Source organism: Phoca vitulina, unplaced genomic scaffold (assembly GCF_004348235.1).
Source record: "Phoca vitulina isolate PV1807 unplaced genomic scaffold, GSC_HSeal_1.0 scaffold35, whole genome shotgun sequence".
Taxonomy (NCBI): Eukaryota; Metazoa; Chordata; class Mammalia; order Carnivora; family Phocidae; genus Phoca; species Phoca vitulina.
In genome coordinates, this window is record NW_022589738.1 from 6,709,357 (window position 1) to 6,731,889 (window position 22,533).

General features: G+C 34.6%; 1 protein-coding gene across 13 annotated transcripts in view; it reads right to left on the bottom strand.

The window, feature by feature from the left end:
- The window catches only part of DMD (dystrophin), a 2,446,616-nt gene that overhangs the window by 1,863,956 nt on the left and 560,127 nt on the right, over positions 1–22,533 (bottom strand). For all 13 annotated transcript variants that reach the window (XM_032426633.1, XM_032426634.1, XM_032426635.1 and 10 more), the window contains exon 2: positions 4,913–4,974. In XM_032426633.1, the coding sequence (XP_032282524.1) occupies positions 4,913–4,974 (62 nt within the window). The remainder of the gene's footprint in view (positions 1–4,912; positions 4,975–22,533) is intronic.

Sequence of the window (22,533 nt, forward strand, 5' to 3'; positions counted from 1 at the left end):
AAACAAACCTTGTTACTTTTACTAATTTACTACCTCAACCCCAATTCTGTAGAATTCCTTACCAATTGAAGCTCCCAAACATAGGTTTTCATTATCCTGTCAGTTCCTTTGTCTAAAATGTATAAAAGCTGCAGGCCTTGGTCATTTCTTTGGATCTCAGTTTTATCATTGGTCTTCCTTGTGCATGTAATTTACCTTTGTTTTTTTTCTCCTGTTAATCTGTCTCATATCAACTTAATTCTTAGACCAGCCAGAACATTGAAGGTCAAAGAAAAATTTTCTCCCCAATAGCTGCTTATTATGATCCAGAGATATAGTGCACTCCCCTTCATCTTCTATAGTAATCTTTCTGGTATCAAATAGTAGGGAGAAACAGGAAGCCAGGGGCATAATGGTGATTTTATATATACGATGACCCTCCCATGACACAATAGTTCTAATCTATCACCTCTGTTAAATCAAGCCCTTTGAGTAGAAGTCCTATATAAATTTGTTAGTTATGTGTAAGTTTCAAACTGATACAGAGGAAATGTATACATACTATTACCTCTATCACTGAAACAATGTTTTCCTTCTAAGTCTCATTATCTTCCTTTTGCATAATGAAACTGTTTGATTCATTTTAAACTGAGTGTGTGTCCATGCCTGTTTGTGTGTATGTGTGTGTGGGAGCATGGATTGGCATAGAGAGTGTAGCAGGATAATAAAACATAAATAAATATTCTATCCTCCCTGTTCCATCCAAAGAAAGTAGCCAAAACCATGTTCAAGAAAGAAGTGAGCTGGCATCCAAGAAAATTTCATAAATATACAATTCCTTCAATTCAGCAAATATACTACCCAGTAACAAAAATGGCAATATTTTATGTTTATGTTTTAATATTTATAAAGCTCTTTTAATATGTTTTCTTATAAAGTAGACATGGACATACAAGGAAAACAAGACTCAAAGAATTTTTTATTTTATGTTTACCTTTCTTTCCAAAATGAATTCAAGTGTGGATATAATGATTTCCTCTAAGGCTTCATGATAGAGAGCTGTGTAAAGAAGCCTGGTTTACTGACTCACAGTTTTGGCGTTAATTTGCATGACATCATGCTTATCATGCTGGCTAGGATATAAATAATGATAAATTCTTGGGAAAAGTATGTTACACCAGTTAATTCTATCTTGTGTTATCATTATCCCAAGAGGGTAAAATCTGGCTTTTTAGGTATAGGTACGTATGTTGTGGCAATGAAGACATAAATGTGTTATCATATCATAGGCCCTTGTGAAGTTCATAGACAAAATTAATTACACATTTCTACTTCATTTAAATAAAATACCAAGTTGTCTACTACTTTTGGAAGAATCATACAGAAAAGTGTAGTTAGAGTATAGAGATAAAGATAATCACTAAATCCAATGTAGGATCAAAACAATCATATAACTCACTGGGAGATGCTTTAAATCTTTCAATTGATCTAGTAGTAAATATTTTCCCCCACAGATTGCTTTTTCTCTAACACAAACATCAAGCAAGTTTTATGACAAAATTATTTTTGGTCATAATTTCAAGTGTACTTTCCTTATTAAATAAGTTTGTGTTCTTCTTATGTAAATTATATTTGTCATAAACAGTAAACATTTTTTACTACAAAAATTTTTCACCAAATATCTACAAATTACATGAAAAGAATACTTACCTTGAATTAATCTTACATAGCAATGGCTTTGTGTTTATGTGGAGATAAAAAATGTTTGTTTATCTTTATAGAATAGATGTGATAAATCACATTCTAGTAAGAATTTTTGGAATTGAAGGTTAGAAGACTTATTTTGAAGAAGAGATAGGGTCTATTTTAAAATGGTACTAGGAAAGTGGAAAAATCAGTTGGATTTACTACAAAGATACATTTGGCTTCATAAGCCAAATAAAGCCACAATAAGGCTTTATTTAATCATATTTCCCCCCCTAAATATCCCTTATATAACTTTACATCAAAACAGGGAACTACTTTGCAGTCTCCTTTTATTTTACAAATATTATATAAATGAATGTGTGTGAGCCTCACTGTTAAACATTTTAAGTCATCCTATTCATTTTTATTATTGTTTGAGTGTGTTTCTCTTTGACTAATTTGCCACACAGATGATAATTTTTCATTGCTTTTTCTTTTTTTAAAGTCTTCTTCAACACATTCTTTTTCATTCAAAATTTTTCCTTTCCTTAAACTTAGCATATACTTAATTTCTGTACTATTGTCCAAAATGCATTTAGTATATTTAGTTAGTGCACTGGTACTGATCACTGGGGTTACAAAGAAAACATATATTCCTGCCTTCAGTGGTTTCCAATTATCTCAGTAAAGAGTGTTTTGCTCTTTGATGATCTTTCCTTTAGAGTCTCTCGGGCAGTACAGCTTTCTTCACACAAGTTTTCAGATTCATTCTAGCCCGGAGTACTGCCCCCTCTGCTACTCCATTTAGCAATTATCCAGTATCTCCCAAACGTGTAGGTTCCATGAGATCTGAAGATTCAACTTAAACTAATCTTGTGTCTCCTACAGGCCTGGAATTCTGCTGAATGCCATGTTACAACACAATAAATATGTGCAAAGTGACATATCTCAGCTATGTTTATCTTTTGGTATCATCAATGGGCTTAAACTGAACCAATTAGCTTTTTCTTAATTCTCAAAAGTATATACAAAAATTTAGTCATTACTTGAAGTCTTGACAAGAAAAAATCAGATAACATGGAAAATATATTTTCAGGTTTTCTAAATGAAAAATCAACACACACATATATAAATTTTATCTCTAAATACTTTTTCCTCTGTCTTTATAAACATTTATTTCTATTCCTGACACCTACTATATGCCCAAATATGAAGCTTTGGTGACTCTCCTGATCCAATTTTAATAGGCTGAGGAAGAACATTTATAAAATAAATGAAATAAGGAGAAGTTGGATTTGAAGGTGGGGATACTTACGAAAAAACAGTCAATGCACTCATGCATGTAATTATTTCTCAGCCTTTAAAATATGGGCACTCATAAGGGTAGGGAAAAATTGCTCTAAGGCAGTACCAACAATGTATTCAAAGAAGACAGCATATCAAACTATGGTTTATATATTAGCATGTGAGTTGTGGTAAATGATACTTGAAATGTCAATGTATAGAGAGTAATGACCTATTTAGATCTGTGGGAATGCGAATTTGCAGTATTTGTCTCAGTTATATCTACACACCTTATTAAAACAACTCATTGATTTAATTCAAAGATTCAGAGTATTATGTCACATTTATTATTTCAAAAAATTCTCTTTATGATTCTGATCTGTCTGTATATTTGTTTGAAAGCTTATATCTATTGCCTGTTTCGAACTTCCAAAATTAAGAAGATTTTAATGAGACCAATAGATACAGCAGTTAAAACATATACATCCATCCGGTAAATATTCTGGGAATTAGGAATTCCTATTGTACATATTTATGAGTTTAGTTTTCATTTCTTCTCCTTCATTAGTGTTACAATTTTTTAAATTATTTCTACTCACTTCGTTCAAAAAAAGTTGAGATTTTTAAAATACGTGTTCCTTTTTTATGGTTATTGTTTAAAGTTCTGTAATGGCTAACTGAACATAATAAAAAAATAAAGTTCTGTAATAGCAATTTATTAATTGTTAATTCAGTAAGTAAATATAAATGAAATTTGCTTAGTTAAAATTCAGTAACGTAACTTCTTGCTAATATGTTAAAGACTACCTGGCAAAATTCTGCTATCAAATACCACAAACAACGGATGATACTTGAAAACCTTTTGTAATAGTAATGGGAGCACTTTTTATACTGCATCTCCCAGTGGATTGTTTTGGATTCACTACCAAAACTTTTATAAAATAAGACAGACCCATGGAGAGAGTGATCCACATCTATTAATACTGTCAGGCATTGTGGTAGAAATTTTCACATATCTTGACCCTGTTAATCCTCACAATCACATGAAATAACCATTATCAGCCATTTCTGCCTCTCTTAAAGCTTGAATATAGGGACCATATTTTATCAGCTTTATATCTCCATTATTGGGAGTTGATTCTTTAGGTAGACACTCAATATATATGTGTACACATATACATGATTGTATAAAAGTGATTCACAGAGCATTTGATTTGCCCAAATTCAGAGTTAATTAAATGCAAATCCAAGTCTTTCTAACCTCAAAATGTATATAAACCTCCTTACATGGTACTCTTAATGCTAGTTTTCAAGGTAAGAATATTTTACTCTGTGTTCACATATAATTATCCAGAGTTGTGCTGTCTATGGATAATAAATTAAGTTGCATGTGTAAAATAAATAAATATTATTAATAGTATGGGTTGATGCCTGCAGAAAAAGAGGATAACCTTCTTATCTTAAATTATTTGACACATGCCCTAAGTGATAGGGGCCAAATAGACCCAAGGCAGCTATATCAGTTTTTTCTGAACTAGGAAAGACTGAGAAGGACAAAAATATTGTCACTTTCAGACAGTAAAAGACTGAGAAGGACAAAAATATTATCACTTTCAGACAGTAAAACTTCCTTCATATCTTCTGCTAATGTGTGACATATACTAGCTACTTGGTGGAAGATTGTGGCTATAATCCTTGGATGACTGATGTAATTGAAGAAACTCACATTATCATTAAGATTCAAAGATGCATTTTGTCTAATTAAATAACTTCTCTTTACATATATTCTGCAGCTTCTTCCTTAATTAAAAGTCAACATAATGTTCCCAAATTTGCACAGCTAAAACAATGACACTACGATAAAAAACAATATGGACATTTAAATTTACACAGGTACATAGTTCATTCTGAAAATCAGTCACTTACCTTATATCTTAAAAGAGAAGTATCAAAATATTCTTACCTTAGAAAACTGTGCATTTATCCATTTTGTGAATGTTTTCTTTTGAACATCTTCTCTTTCATCTATAACGTAAAATTTAAAAAAGATTCAAGAGTTAAGAAAGAATTCTGAATATCATATTTTACAACCAAAATAACTCTCAATTATTACATATCAATGTTATTTTATATTTGGTATTAAATTAATTGATAATGAAATTAAACATAAGTGATATTGGTATTGGGCATCTAAACTAAAAATGAGATGTCTAAAATAATTGGTACAGTCAAATCTATGCTCATTCAAATATTATATAAAGCCATTACAGAAGAGTAGTTTTATCTGAATAAAGGAAATATTACTTATCCTCCTACGGTGAATAGATACTCTAGCATAATCAGAAGAGCCTATTATCTGTTTTTTCTTCTGAAAAAGTATTCCTGAGCTTTTCCTCTTACACCCTTCCCAGTCCATGTAAAAATGATTTTCCCCTCTTTTGCAATACCTCCATACTCTAACATGGGCCCCCAGCATAACCTCCTCCCATTATAGGAGAGGTTTTCTGATGATCAGGAGCATGGTTTTGCATCCCAGAACCTAGCATTGTCTGCACAAACTAAGAGTTCAGCAAATATTTGATAAACATGCAAATGCTTTAGAGGAGGGGGGATCTTACAACTCCAAAATTTTTAGTAATTCTTTTCATCCAAAAGTCAGGAAATTTCAAATCAAAATGCAAATGACACCCTTCATGGATTACTCATGGATTACATATAAACACTCAAAGGAAAAATCTCCAAGGACTTCTTACACCAAGAGATTACGGTGGAAAATTATTAAGAAACAGCTTCACAGAATTCATGCTTCTAAAAATTATCTCTTTTTTTTTCAAGTTGGAAATTAGTATGGAGTTAAGTGGGCAGAAAAATAATCAATCTTGATTAATGGAAATCCTTCTTTAAAGCCAAAGCCTACCTTTAAATTACTGTAAATGTAATCATATTAATTAATGTTCAATAAATGAGTGCATCTGAGAGAGACTTAAAATGGAGAGGTTTTATATTTTATTTACACTGAGTCAAAAGAACCCTTATTGAAATGTCCTGACAAAATAACCTCATTTGCTCTCGGATTCTTTTTCAGCAGTAAATCTCAACTGCTTTTCCTGAAAACGGATGATCCATAGTAAAGAATCATTTTCCCATGACAAATGTATCCCCGTACTAAGAAAATCTGTTTATCGTTAAAGCACATTATTAATCTATAAGTAGATACTCTTAAGTGATATGAAATAACAGCAGATAAATAATAAACCTAAAACTGTTCTAGAAGAGAAAATTTTACTTAGCATCACAATATACTTTCTTCTTATTTAATTGTGTGAGTCCCACAAACTATACTGCATGTGGCCAAATATCAGCATTACCCATACCGTACAGGATAAATCATAGCTACCATATGGAAGCCTTTTCTTTGTTGACAGTGTGAATCAATAAAAATAGATAGTAATAGTTTCTGAAACATGTCTAGCCTTTTGTTAATATACTTCCCTAAATTCAATACTACCCTTTTGATAATAAAATAAATAAACAGAACATTTCAAATGGTCACCTTTTAAAAAAAATTTTTTTTAAAGATTTTATTTATTTATTTATTTGACAGAGAGAGAGAGAGAGCACAAGCAGGGCGAGTGGCAGGCAGAAGAAGAGGAGCCCAATGTGGGACTCGATCCCAGGACCCTGGGATCACTACCTGAGCCGAAGGCAGAGGCTTAACCAAGTGAGCCACCCAGGCACCCCTCAAATGGTCAACTTTTAACCATTTTCATGGACTTGCTGCAGGGAGACTTGCCAGTACATTAATTTCTCAATGATAGATACACATTTTCCTATGTTAATGATATTATTTGCAATTCAACTTATTTTTTTCCTACATGTGCATGCAAATCCTATCAGACATGGGAGAGTAAATGAGTCATTTGAAAGCACACATTTAAACGTTGTAAAACATGCCCAACCATCTTCACTAAAAGTTGAATAGGAAGACATTTGAAGAGATGTGTTTCACGTAAAAGTGGATAGTAAAGCAATATTTTTATTGGTTTCAATTATATATACAAAGAGTGATTTTTAGATAGGCCTTGAAGGCAGGAGGGAAACCTTGACATTATGTGCAAAATAGTATGTATCTATTGTGTCAATAATACTGAAGGCGAATTTTGTCATATAAATATCTCACTAGGTCTTCTTTTTTATTTCTTTTGCTTTTAATACAATAAAAATATGCCTTTAATGAATTACCTACTTATGTATTATTTTGCTATATAACATTTGTTTTCTTGAACATGATAAATATTAATATAACTGGCTTTATTATCATTATAAAATGTATATCATTTATTAGTGTCTTATTGTTCAGAGCTGTTTCACATGTCATCTCAATCCATAGGTAGTTTGCCATTTTATCCATTAAAAAAATACAAGCTCAGAAGGAATAAGGCTAGTAAGTGACACAGATGAACCTGATACAGATTATTTGAATCAAAATCCATGGCTTTTCACGTTAACCAGTTCACATTATATTTGCATAGATAATATGGAATGGCATAAAATAATTAAAGTCATAAAAGTTGAATGTATTAACACAAATACAAGATAACCATGATTTTAGAGCCTCTATTTTAAACCCAAGGAATTCCATGTATGCTGTAATCAATGTGAATGACATCCTGGAATTTTATAGTCTACAGCCTGCATGTCTACATGGATTTATCCAGATTTATCCAGATTGGAAAACTGAACCATCCTTAAGATGTTAGATAATTCATTTGTTAATATTTTAAATAATAATGTTCTTATATTTACTAGTTGATATTTAGTGCTCAATTTTTGCCATAGATTAACCTTATGGAAATTTTTTAAATAATTAAATTCATTAAGAGAAAAATTAATTTTAAAATTAATTAATATTTAAAAAATCACCCCAAAGTTGTGTGTCTACTCATTACAATCCCCATAAACATGTATTTTACATAGCCACAATAATATTCTGCCTTTTAAAGCTTATTTTATCATAAATATCATATGGGCTACCATTTCTTTTCGTTTGCTATGAGAGATTCCACTGTAATGAACATCTTCATGCACTCTCTTTCAGTTTCTGGTGTATAATTGTCCCAGAATAAATTACTGGGTCAGCATTAAAAAAAAAAAAAACCAACAACTTTTATGGCTTTTACTAAATGTTGTCATATTGCTTTCCCAATGGCCATACCAATTTTTAGTGGTACTAGAAAGAATAAGGTTATGCTGCTGATAGGAGTTTTGTTGCTTTCATTTTTAAAGTGATTGCTGCTTTATTAGATATAAGGAGATAGTTGATGCTCATCTTAACTTGAATCTGTTTGATTACTAATGAAGTAGGACATGTTTTCAAAATTTATTCTGCATGTTTCTACTTTTGTCAAAATACTTGTTTATATCCTCTGCTCATGTATCTATTGAGCACTTGATATTTTACCAATTAATTGGAATGAGATTATAAATCAGTTCTTAAATATTTCAAGTTGTGGACTCCATTTGATTATCTGATAAAAATAATGATCTCTCTATATATAAAAAATGCCTATGCGGACATATTTACACACAGTTTCATGGGGTTCACTGACTTCTCTGCAGAAGGTTCTATTACTATGAAATCCCAAGTTAAAAATCACAATCATAAATTAAGCTACTTGTTCTTAGTCAGTGAATGAATATATATTCCCAAGTGGTCGTATTTCTTTTAATTTTCATTTCATTTTTATTATGCTAAATTTTTATGCATTTATTTTTTTTAAAGATTTTATTTATTTGACAGAGAGAGAGAGAGCACAAGCAGGGGGAGTGGGAGAGGGAGAAGCAGGCTCCCCACTGAGCAGGGAGCCCAAAGTGGGGCTCGATCCCATGACCCTGAGATCATGACCCGAGCCGAAAGCAGACGCCTAACAGAATGAGCCACCCTGGCACCCCATATACTTTTATATATTTAGATCTATCTATTTCCATTATTTCTCATATAACTTAAAAGTTGACGCCTTTGTTTATTTATTTTTAAAGATTTATCTATTTATTTGAGAGAGAGAAAGAGAGAGCATGAGGGCGGACAGGGCAGAAAGAGAGAGAGAGAAAAGCAGACTCCCAGCTGAGCGGGGAGCTTGACAGGGGGCTTGATCCCAGGACCTGAGTTGAAACCAAGAGTCAGACACTCAAATGACTGAGTCACCTAGGCGCCCCTAAAAGTTGATCCTTTTAAACACAATCACTTACATATCCATAGTTAATCTAAAGCTGATACACATAAACATACATATATGATAAATTGTCATAGAGCTTATAGAGATTATTTCAATACTTTAATAAAATATATGTAATTATAGACACAGTCTATAGTGAGAGATATGAATGTGAAACCAACAACAAAGAGAATGAGAAAAGAATAAAGTGAAATCTGTTTTACTAGGAAATGATTATCTATATATTCCTGTCTAGTCATTTCAAGAAGCACATATTCTATTTTGTTTTCTCTAGGGTTTGTTTATAACTGATTTTCTTTTACTAATAAAAATATGCCTGAGTATATTAATGTGAGAGGTAAAGAACAAAATCTCTGTTAGAAAAATTTACTTGAAAACTGTTCCCTGGAGAGGTCAAGGAGTGAAGAGCTACTACTTCATAAATTGCAAAAAGTGACCAACATTTTATTTTATTCTCTCTATGGGGAAAACTCATAAAATTAGCTTTCTACCATGACATAAAAACTGTATTTCATCTCAGAATTAATTAACCCTTTCTAATAAAGTCATTTTTTATCCAATAAATCTGGACCTTCATATTTTCTACGATTAGTGCAATGACCTTTTGCCCTGTTATTAACTTTTATATTCCTGAGTCCCTGATAAATGTAGGATAATTAAATTGCAATATTCATGATTCACAAGAGTGAGTTACTGCACAAAAATGATGTTGGCAAACGGAGAGAACATTAAATCAGGGGAACTGGCTTCCAGTCCCAGTGCAGGACTTAGAATGGTGGCCTTAGAACTGCCAGAACTCAGCCTCTTTATCTGTGAAATAAAGATATTAACTGCCTTTTAACTCATGGAGCCGGTTTTAAGATGCAATGAAATCATTTGTTTACATAGTAATTTATAGACTAATTATTTACAAAAAAATAATTATTTACAGAATGCTCAGTATCTGTTGGTCATTATAAAGGTTACTGAGAAGGTAAACAGAACTCAGTTTTTACCACAGTTCACACCCTTGTAGAATACAGACATATGATAGATAAATATTAAACATTTTATATAAGCAAGGATACATATATTCAAAGGATATTACAGGAGCACAGAGAAAGGGATATGTAGCGATATGGATGTCAGGGAAGACATTTTCTAGAAGGAGATGGCTAAGTTGAGTCTAGTAGGTGAAGCCAAAAAAAAAAAGGAAAGAAAAAAGATGCAAAGGGAAAGATGAATCTTTAGGAGAAGATCGCAAGGTATAAGGAATACAGTAACATTGTATGATTCCACTCATTAATGTCATCTAAAAAAATGAATAAACAAACAAAAAGCAGAATCAAAACTATAAATACAGAGAACAAACTGATGGTTCCCAGAGGGGAGGAGGCTGGGCAAAATGGTAAAGGGGAGCAAGAGATACAGGCCTCCAGTTACGGAATGAGTAAGTCACAGGAATAAAAAGCAGAGCATAAAGAATACAGTCAATGATATTGTCATAGCAATGTGATGGGGCAGATGGTAGCTACACTTGGGGTCAACACAGCATAATGTATCAACTTGTCAAACCACTAAGCTGTACACCTGAAACTAATGTAACAATGTATGTCAATTATACCAAAGGAAAAAAGGCATGCTCTTCATTGTATTTAATTCAGTTTTGCTGCACTCTAAAGTATGAAGGAGGGAGTAGCATGGGACGAAATTATAAGGAAGTTGGGAGTGAGATCATGGAGAGTCTCCATGATATGACCCTCTATATGACAATGTGAGTGGAAGCACTGAAAAACCAAAACAAACAAACAAACAACCCAGTTATGTAAACATCACGAATTATCCTCATTACACAGGGCAGTTAATCATAATCTGTGCCAGAAAGACATTTTAAAAAATGACATTTCTTTGGGTGCTAGTTAGTATGTTAACTGAAAATCCTCATCACTTAAGTGACGCAGAAAATACAAGTTTAGAACTAGAAGGGAATATTAGAGTTGGTAACGGTTTAGAAATACATATAGTGAAGAAATACAAAGGGATATGAGTTCATTTCACTTTAAAGAGAGGACTATTCAGTAATATAGAAGAGATAACAGGGTCTCTATTCTCTGCTTCCACCAAAAATGAGAAAAAGGGAAATGAGAAATGTGGAAGATTCATGGTAAACATTAGGTAAGGTTATGTGATACTGTGGAACATTATGAAGGAAGGCCCCAAACGCAGGACATAGTTAGAAAATGGATTTATCATGTTATTAACGCTTCAAAATGACAATGCAAAGTGGAATGGAGAATGGCATGAAAAATGCTTTCCATTAAAACCGAGTAATAGCTTTTGATCATAGGATTACAGAATGTGAAGGCCAAAGGTGACATTAGTGGTCATTTCATAATGAGGAGGTCTAAAATAATTAAATTACTGCACAAAGAAGAGAAAAACAGTTAGTGTCAAAGAGGTTTCCTTATTTCCGGCTCACTCTACAATCAATGTAATGCAGTTTTCCCTGCTCATCGCCCTACAAAAGTTGTTAATATTATCACCTATATCCTTTCTAATTTCCCAGTGACTGTCTAGATTCTAACTGTATCCCCAGCACTTAGCATAGAATATGTTACACAGTAGTGCTCAGTAAAAGTGTTTTAAGTTAATGAAGACCAGATTTACTTTTCAGACTTCTTTTTACTTTGTTCTTTGCAGATATTAATTCCATTAACCTGTGGTAGAGAGAAAAATGGTCCTCCAAAAAGGTTCATGTCCCAATCTCCAGAATTTCTGAATAAGTTTTGTTAAAACTCATTTGTTTTACAATAAGTTAAAATATTTTAAAACTCTTTGTTATGGCAAAGAGAATTAAGGTTGCAGATGGAATTAGATTTAGTAATGAGGTAATTTATGATAGGGAGACTATCTCGGGTAATCCGGCTTGGAACAATGTAATCACAGTGTGCCCTTCAAATAGGGAGAGGGCAGGATAAGAGGGACAACCTGAGAGAGAGCAGCATGACAAGGACTTGGCCCAGTGTTCCTGGTTTTGAAGATGGAAGAAGAGGGCCATGAACCCAAGAAAGTGGGCAGCCTCCAAAATGGAAAAGATAGGAAATAGATTCTTCCCTGCAGTCTCCAGAAGACACACAGCTCTGATGGCCCTTAACTTTAGCCCAGTGAAGTCAATTTCAGACTTGATACCTGAAGAACTGTTAGATAATAGGAGTTGTTTTAAGTTGCTAAATTTGTGGTAATTTTTATAGCATCAATGGGAAGCTAATACATAACATTTCCTTTTGAAGGCTATTAATTCCAGTGACAAATATATACTGATACCAACAAGGGGGTAGGAATACAACTGTGTAAAAGATAAAGTTCCTACCCTTTTGCCTTTACAGCATAGTGAGAGAAACAGACACACACAAAACAAACATACAGTGGATACATCGGTAAGTTCTTTGATAAAGAAAATACAGGGTTTTGTCAAAAGCATATAGAAAGGAACCTAACTTGAAAAAGCCAGTGCTTCCTTGATAAAGTGATAGATCTCAGCTGAGTTCTGAATGTTAATTAAGAATATAGAAGCAGATAAGGTGAAAAGGAACCTTAGGCAATAAAAAAAGCAGGTTCAGGGTGCCTGGGTGGCTCAGTTGGTTAAGCCACTGCCTTCAGCTCAGGTCATGATCCTGGAGTCCCGGGATCGAGTCCCGCATCGGGCTCCCTGCTCAGCGGGGAGCCTGCTTCGCTCTCTGACCCTCCCCCCTCTCATGCTCTCTCTCTCTATCTCATTCTCTCTCTCAAATAAATAAATAAAAAATCTTAAAAAAAAAAAAAAGCAGGTTCAACTATCAGGATATGAGAGGAGTATGTCTGTTCAAGGAACAAGAGAAGGAGGAGGAGAAAGACCAAAGTGGCTGAGATGACTTTAGAAAAAAGAGAAATAATCATTAGCCAAATTAGGAAGAGACTTAAACTGTAGCCAGAAGGCAGTTAGAAACCAAAGCAGAATTTTAAGTACGGAAATGGCAATACTGGTTTGTGTGGTTTTTTTTATTTACTTTATTTTTAAAATGATTTTATTTTTAAGTAATCTCTATACCCAATGTGGGGCTTGAACTCACAACCCTGAGATCAAGAGTTGCACTGACTGAGCTAGCCAAGGCGCCCCCAAAGAATTTTATATAATTATGTATTACATAATATATAATTGTAATCCATGGCCTGTATTGGTGAATTGCAGTGGGACTGGAGAAAGGTAAATGCAGGCAATTACCTTTAATAGGTATTACTGATAAGAACTGGTTATTAATTACATGTGGAGGTAGGGGATTTGGGAGAGGTACAGCTAATGATACTACTCAAATTGGAGTTTTGAGGTCCCAGGAAGAAGAGTATCTATATATATAATGAGGGTATGGGAAGAATTGGGAAATATTGACTTTTGGGTGTTTTGAGACAAAAAGAAAGATACATAGAGTAGGCAATGGGATATAAGAGCCTGAAGTGCAAGAGATAAGTCTGAGCTGAAAATAAAGATTTGGGAGACACAAGCCAACTGGCATGTAGTAACTGAAGCCCCTGTAGTGAATGATGTTACTAGAAAGACTGCACAAGCTTTCCAATCTTCTGAAATAGGAAATAGTTCTCCTTTCAAACAAAGGGCTGTCTCCTGATCTGTCTCATCGTCTTCTTTGCCATTCACCCTGGAAATACTGGCATTGCCCCAGGGTCTTTGTCTTGGTTTACTACATTTATTCTTCCTAAACAAAGTGACTTCTAACCCCACCCCAACCACCACTATATATGGGTACTGATGATACTGATACCTAAATCTTCATTTTTCATCTTGATTAATGTCCTAGAGTTTCACACTGACAGAGCTGACTCAAGTTAATACCTCTACTTAGATGTCCTGTAGGTACCCTAACAATATCATTCATCTTCCCAAATAAAGTCACATAATCCTTTTCTTCCTGAAAATTAATGGCTTCATCATTCATCTAGTAACCAAATAAGTAACTCTCGAGTCATTATTCAAGTTTGAGAAATGCTTGTCCTGAGGTTAAAGGCCAGCTTATTTAGAATGGCAAATAAGGGCTTTTATAATTTGACCCCAAATACTTTTCTCAATTTAATATCCATCATGCCTACTGGCACTCAAACATATTCCTTACCCCTCTACCCACATACCTACCAGGTCTCCTGCAGCCACACAAGCCAAATGTCTCCATGAATAAGCCACACACTTTCTTACTTTAGTCCTTTGTTCATGCAGTCCCAAGAATGTGTCTAGAAAACTCTCACTCTTAGGATCAAGTTCAAATGTGAGGATTTTCACAATCACCTGTTGTCTGTGGCAGAACTCATCAATTCTTCTGATACACACATACACTTTAGCATTTTTTTTTTTAATTTTATTTATTTATTTGAGACAGAGAGAATGAGAGAGAGAGAGCACATGAGAGGGGTGAGGGTCAGAGGGAGAAGCAGGCTCCCTGCCGAGCAGGGAGCCCGATGCGGGACTCGATCCAGGGACTCCAGGATCATGACCTGAGCCGAAGGCAGTCGCTTAACCAACTGAGCCACCCAGGCACCCCTACACTTTAGCATTTTTTAAACTGCATCATTATTATGCGGGTGTGTGTGTGTACATATACATATAAATATTTTACTCTCTCCTATAATGGAGCCCACCCCTTACCCCTGTATGTGACCACACTTAGATGGGAGGACTATTATGTCTTTGTAACTCCTGGCACCCAAAATGGTATATTCAAGCAGAAACAGATCCTTAATAAGAGTTGGTTGAATAAATCAAATGATTAATCAATAACATAATTAAATCCCAGATCTACTAAGTCCCAGGCCAATGTTTTTTCCCTCCACTTCACCATACTGCTTAAAGTGCTCTGTTAATTATAAACCTTCGGTCTTAATCATCAATTCATTTCCAAAAATATCCATGGAGCACCCACTCTGTATAAAATCACTTTTCAATATCTTCTCCCAAAATTTGTCCTTGGGACTCCAGTATTTATTTTCATCACTATATGGAATTAAAAAAATAGGATTAGAGAATATTTCTTGCAAAAAAATCTGCCTTGACTTTTCTGGGTAAATTACATTCTGGAATATGATGAAATTGCTCTTCACTTCACCTTTCATGACTGTTGTGGCTCTCAACACCATGTAAAATGCTTTGGATGACCTGTTCGATCCTTTACCCCCTTGCAAATGTTGCTTCTTTCTCATATAGGTCAACTGCTTTTTATTGTAGGGAGGTGATGGACCCAGAAAATAATTTGAACAACTGTGTCAGCTCATACTGGATAAAAGTTCTCTCCCATCCCCTGCCACTTAATCATAGAATTTATGCTATATTAGCATAAATGGCCAGAACCTTACATAATCACACAATTGCATACTCATAAAAATAATAACACCATATCTATGAAAAACACAATGCAAGAACTGTAGAAATATTTTTACGTATGGTTATAGAAGTTACCATGAAACAGAACATAATAACAATGAGGAATGAGGAAGAAGTATCATATGAAAATGGAAGATAAATCAGAACTCCAAGAGTGTACGAAAAGGTACTAGGTAGCATGACCTGGAAACTGAGTGCCATTTGGTATATGGCATGAACAGTTCATTCTTGTTCCCTTCAAATTCCATTCTGACACTAAGAAAATGTATCAGACACAATGTAGGTCAGTGATTAAATACATCCCTTCCAGCATCAAGTAGCCTGGGTTCACACCCCAGCTCCACTTCTCACTAGCTCCATGACCTTAGGCAAGTTACTTAATCCCTCTGCGTCTCATTGTGTCCATCTGCATCATGGGAATAAGAACACTGGTACAGAAATGTTAAGGCTAAATGTGAGAGACTTATGATACATATTAATACTGAAAAATTTAAAAAATAGAGAAAACCTATAAACCTTTATTCCTAGATGTACTACCACTTTCTGGGCCAGCTGTATAAATTGCATTATCTTGTCAAAGAGACACAATTTCTAGGTGGCAGTCATATTAACAATTAGTAAGATGTTTAAAATATGATTTATAAATGTGCAGCAAATAGAGTCCTCTTGATTTGAAAGCTAAATAAAAAATATGAAATGGTATTAGTATAAATTATATCTCCTCATATCCAGAAAAATGAAATCTGTGCTTAGCAAGAATGAATGAATGAGAACAATGAGTATTTCTGTGGTGCATTATAATTTATAAAGTGATTTCAAATATCTCATCTTGTTTGAACGTGACTATGTGGGTGTAAACTTGTTATGGGTAAAAATAAGTTACTATTAATTAGTATGCAGGCTTGAAATATGCTTTAGTAGTGTGTCACTACTTATTTTTGAAGGAAAAGATAATTTATTTTTGTAAAAACATAATAACCCTGGACTAATTATGGCAGAATAAATAAAAATAAGATCCTAAGGTCTCTGATGTAATTTGGAGGTGAAATTAATCACTTGGATACTGGTATAAGTGCTAACCAGATACCTGTTTCCATACCTCAACACAGTCCATTTTGCTTTTAAAATATTAACTTTCTCTACTAAAAACTAAAAATAGCATTATTCCATGGTATATATTTACCTATGTTATTGGACTGTAAAATAGTTCTTTTGAAATAAAAAGGAAAGCAATCAGGCAAAGTGCACAACAGCCACTTCCAAATGTGTATGTCAATGAGATGCTTTATAAACAGACAAAGGCTCAAACACAGAGTCCTTTTTTGGGTGTGTTATAAAGAGATATGTAAATCACGAGATACATTTGCTACATGCGCTATGGAGTAAAGATTAAGAAAATGGTATAGTAGATATAGTTAATGCCTCATGCTTTATTTCCTTGGTCCAACCCCGAGTTTACCTGTAACTGCGAACAGATTCTATGATGCTGAAGATTTCCCACCTAAAGCATCCACATTTCTGCTTCTTTGCAATAAGACTTTTTCCAGATCTAGAGGAATTTGGAAGGCCCATCTGTGGTGCAGCCAAGAAGTGACAGATTTAATTTCCCGAGGTACAATCCTCAGTAAATGGGGGACAGAAATCAATGGATTAAAAAGCCCAGTGGAACAATTGTTGGGCATGTTCTCGAAGGCTCCTCAGGGATTACCGGGGATATTGAACTCAGAATGGCCCAGAGTAGTTCCACTATTGTCTTTTCTCCCTTCCCTGGCTTGCTTCCCACATCCTTCCTTTATGCTACCAGGGATCATTTTCCAAATGAACTACCTGTACCAGTACTTTCTCGAGTTAGCTTCCTGAGTAATTCAAACTAATCCATATGGGTACCAGTCCTAAGTTACCTGACTTGATCATGTACCATCCAGCATTAAATATCTTGTAGGCAATACCAAGCCTAAGTTTTTCAGACTGTAAAATTGACATAGTCATTGGAAAAAACTCTTGAGTTTTGTTTTGATGAGGTATCCCGTAATGCATCAAGTGTAGTCTTTTTTTTTTTAAAGATTTTATTTATTTATTCATGAGAGACAGAGAGAGAGAGAGGCAGAGGCAGAGGGAGAAGCAGGCTCCCTGCAGAGCAGGGAGCCTGATACGGGACTCGATCCCAGGACCCTGGGATCATGACCTGAGCAGAAGGCAGACGCTTAACCGACTGAGCCACCCAGGTGTCCCGTATCAAGTGTAGTCTTAAGCAAGGACTTATTACAAAATAAGAGTCAATATAGACAATTACTATTTTTACTAACTATATATTTAATTGCATCAAAAGTTTGAGGGCAAATTGGTGTATTGTATTATTTGCTCATGATTCACTCTTCCCTCTCCCTGCTTGCCATGGATCACCCTAGGTGGATTATACTTCTCACCTCACCGATGTGGACTTCATCATGTGACTTGCCTTGCCCAATAAAACACGAGCAGACATAACAGTGTGTCAGTTCTGAGCAAGGAATTTAAGAATCATGATGTGCTTTTTCATTTCTCTGGCTCTTCCTTTCTTTTACAGTAGAAGATCATGCTTCAAGTAGACTATGTTCCCAAAAGGAGAGATACATATGTGGAGCTGACCTGAAGCCAATACAGAGAGTGAAGGAAACTCTGGAATAAGAGATAAATGTTTGTTCTTATAAGTCACAGAAATTTGGATTTTTTTTTTACAGAGCATTATCCTAGAATGAAGCTGACTACTATAGCAGGAAAATAGTAAATGCGCCCTATAGAATAAAATACAATAATAGACTATATATAGCATCTTCACTTAAAATAGATTTGCATTCAATTGTTTAAATTTAAATTTAATATAAGCTGATGTATGGGTTTTAAATCAAGTATTAAAACCTCTCTAAAATTCTATTTGGAATACATTATCTTTTCTATATTGGTATTTCCCCTTATCACAATTTAAACATTAAAGCAAGTATTTTTTTCTTATACACAGCCCAGTATTAGCATAGACTGAAATCAACCTGGAAGATGATTTAAGGGAAGGCTGTGTTCTAAGGAAATTCAGTGGATTATTGTAACAGCAATAGTCAGTACTGAGAATGCTCATTTATACCTTGTTCCAAATACAGAAAGCACTTAAAACAGAAATAAAGTTTAAGAGTAATCACTTATTCTCTCTTCACCAAATATAGAAGTCTTAAGCCAGTGTTTGTGAAAGATCAAGCCAAAAAGTATAAATAGAGTAAAGGCCAAACATTTTTCCAGCATAAACAGGGGAAATTTTGCAGTCAGTGAAAGAGCATTAGGGTCTGTCTTTTAGGACAGATTTCAGGAAATCATTACTGATAATACAAAAGAAGTCTTGGGACTTAATCAAAGGAGGAGACAGTTTTGAGAGTTAATCAGGTGCCAATGCTAATACATGATCCAAGTGGCAGAGAGCAGAGGGTACAGAGTCCCACGATCAATTTTTATTCAGCTTGAGGTTGCTAATGCTGATGACAAGTGGTTACTAACGGCTTCTTTCAAGATTCCTAATGAAAGATTTTTCCTTTCTTTCAAGTTCATTATGCCACTAAGAACACTTCCCTCGGTGCACAATGGCAACGGATGAGTTCTAGAGACATCTCGACTAATCATTTAAGTTGATGTGAATTTAGGATAGCATGTAAATTAAGTAATTGTAAAAGTTCCTAAACTAACATCGTTGTTTGCACTTAGGTACAACTGTGTTGAACTTGTGGAGGAAAATATAACTTAGAGTTGAAAAACATGTAGAAAGCACAGTGAAAAGTTGGATCCTTATAAACAACATAAACATTTAACAAACAGTGCATGAGTTTGAGCTTTTAAAGGAATCAGCTGAATCCAAAAAGAGCTTTTCTTAACTACAGTTTTCTTTGCCTATGTTTACAAATACTAAGTTGTAGTTATTACAAAAGACTTAAGTCAGTTTGGTAAATGGCTTTCCCCACACAACCAGTGTATGAGCAGTTTTGTGTGTGTGTGTGTGTGTGTGTGTGTGTGTGTGATTTAGACTCATATGAATTGTGGCATACTGCAAACATTACTTTCTGATTAGAGAATATTAAATGATCTTAAAGCAGAACTCCAAAATTTCCCAACTTTGTAAATCAAAGATATTACAATTTCCCAGTTTTCAGATTACTTTAACTACGCTATGTTTGTACTAAACAGAATATATAGGAATAGCTTTCCAGAGTTACAATAATACAGTGATTTTAGTTGTGAACCAGACTCTCTGGGTTCAAATAGCAACTCTGCTACTTATGAGGAGTGTGCCTCAGTTTCCTTGTCTATAAATAATGATAAAAATAATGCTAAATGCGGCATTGTTGTGAGCCTTGGGTGACTGTTTCTGCTTGGACCCGGGCTCTAACAATAACTAGCTCTGTGGATTTCAGTTAAGTATGTAGAACTCAATTTCCTCAACCTAAAAAAAAGAAAAGGAGTTTGGCAAAGATAATCTCTATGTTTTTCTCCAGATCTAAATTTCTTTTAAAGATTCTATTTATTGATTTGAGAGAGGGCAAGAGAGAGCACAGAGAGAGTGGGAGAGGGAGAAGCAGACTCCCCGCTGAGCAGAGAGCCTGCTGTGGGGCTCGATCCCAGGACCCTGAGATCATGACCTGAGCTGAAGGCAGGTGCTTAACTGACTGAGCCATCCAGGCACCCCTCCAGATCTAAATTTTTATCATCTGACTCTTTAAGCTAGTGTTTTTTGTTTTTTTTTTTTATCAGCAGGCAACATAGCATCCTTATTCAGCCCAATGCTTTGGAGCCATACAGCCTGGATTCAAAGTTCAGCCCTGCTACTTTCTAGCTGAGTTTCCTTGAGTTATTTACATAACTTCTCTCTTTAGTTTCCTGATCTGTAAAGTAGCTATAAAAATAATAGGTCTCTTATAGTGTTGTGAGGATTAAATGAGCCATTACCTTTAAAGAACTTAGAAAATCTCTCGCCCCAAATAAGCAATCGACACTGTTATTCTTACTTTGAGATCCAAGGGCTTTTAATACAACTATAGGATGAATTCTTAAATTTGTGAACACATTTTAGGAGTGTATACAAATGAGAGTCTTCAGTTTTCAGTAGATTCCCAAAGGGATCCATGGCTTGAAAAATGTTGGCTGAAACACAAAGACAGTCTTCTGGCTCTTACCCCTATTAATGACCCATGTTTTCGTTTTTTTCAGAACACAGGCATTAACAGCAATGAGTCACCTTGTATTATTTTTCCTCAACTATGGTTTGTCCAAAGCTTATTTAAGAAATGTCTTGCTCTCTGTCCCTAATATATCACTCCTCTTATAGATTGACACATATTAACTAAGATGAAAAGAAGGTAGTTAAACAGGCTATTTCTTAGTGGGCTTTCTTCATATTCCCTTCGATGATACTCTTCAATCATCTAGATTTAGGCACTTATTATTTTTTAGTTTGTTATGCCTAAGTATACATAGATGCGGTTTTCCTACAACCCATTTTACTTTCTGAGAAGAGCACAGCTTCTTTTGTGATATTTCATGATGCTAAGTATTTTTTTTTTTTTAAAGATTTTATTTATTCATGAGAGATAGAGAGAGAGAGAGGCAGAGGCAGAGGGAGAAGCAGGCTCCCCGCGGAGCAGGGAGCCTGATGCGGGACTCGATCCCAGGACCCTGGGATCATGACCTGAGCTGAAGGCAGACGCTTAACCGACTGAGCCACCCAGGGGTCCCTCATGATGCTAAGTATTGACATAATTCAGTACAGTAACTGAGACTCAGCAAGATTTGTCTGTTATCTGACTGTTCCAAACATTTATGGCTTAATTTGCTGTATATCTTCAATGCACACTTTTCTTCAGTGAAAGCAGTCCATGTCAATGAAAGAATCATTTAAATGATCATTTTCACAACATTTAAAAAGGCAGCATGGCATACAAGAAACAAATCACTCCTTGCTGCATAGATACAGTGAATTCACAGCATGAAAACCAGTACTTTCAAAGTACAGTATGAAAGTGAAAATAACAAACTCTCAGAAAAGATCAATAGAAAGAACTGATAATGGCTAAAAGAACAGTATTGATGAGTAAAGTAATGTGAAAAGAGAAAAGGTTTATGTTAACCTAAACCCTAAATTTGGACAAGCATTCATAGACTGGGAAATAAAATTTCAAGATCAAGAAGCATCTTCATGGATGAAAAGCGGTCTGAACGAAGTGCTTTTATTGTCTGAATAACTTAACTGGGGAGTCAAAGTGAAAAAAAATAGAGGGGCGCCTGGGTGGCTCAGTTGGTTAAGCGACTGCCTTCGGCTCAGGTCATGATCTCAGGGTCCTGGGGTCGAGCCCCGCATCGGGCTCCCTGCTCCGCGGGAAGCCTGCTTCTCCCTCTCCCACTCCCCCTGTTTGTGTTCCCTCTCTCGCTGTCTCTCTCTCTGTCAAATAAATAAATAAAATCTTTAAAAAAAAAAAAAAGAAAGAAAAAAAAATAGAATTAATATGATATTTTTAGGATAAAGTTGAATAGAGAGAGAGGGAGGGGCAGGCGTTATTGACCCTGATATGTGTAATACAATATCAAGTTCAATTAATTTATAAACTAAATTTATGTTCATTATCCATATTTTAGAAACTAGAGAAAAAAAGGGTATTGAAAGCTCTATGACTGAAGTTTTGATATGTTTCCTTTTCATTTTTTCCTTGAGTAATTGTAATTGCAACGCACAAATAATTTATAACCTGCTTTCTTTTTCTTATTTATTAGAAAAATTTATTTTCACTTTAGATTCACAAATAAGCTATTATGCCACTTGAAGAAAGTTTCAGATTACAGAACATGACACTAAATATCATTCAACATTCATTAAACAGTGTATTGCACTTATAAAAAGTTCTAACTTAATTGAAGACATGTAGTTAAATACTTTCTACT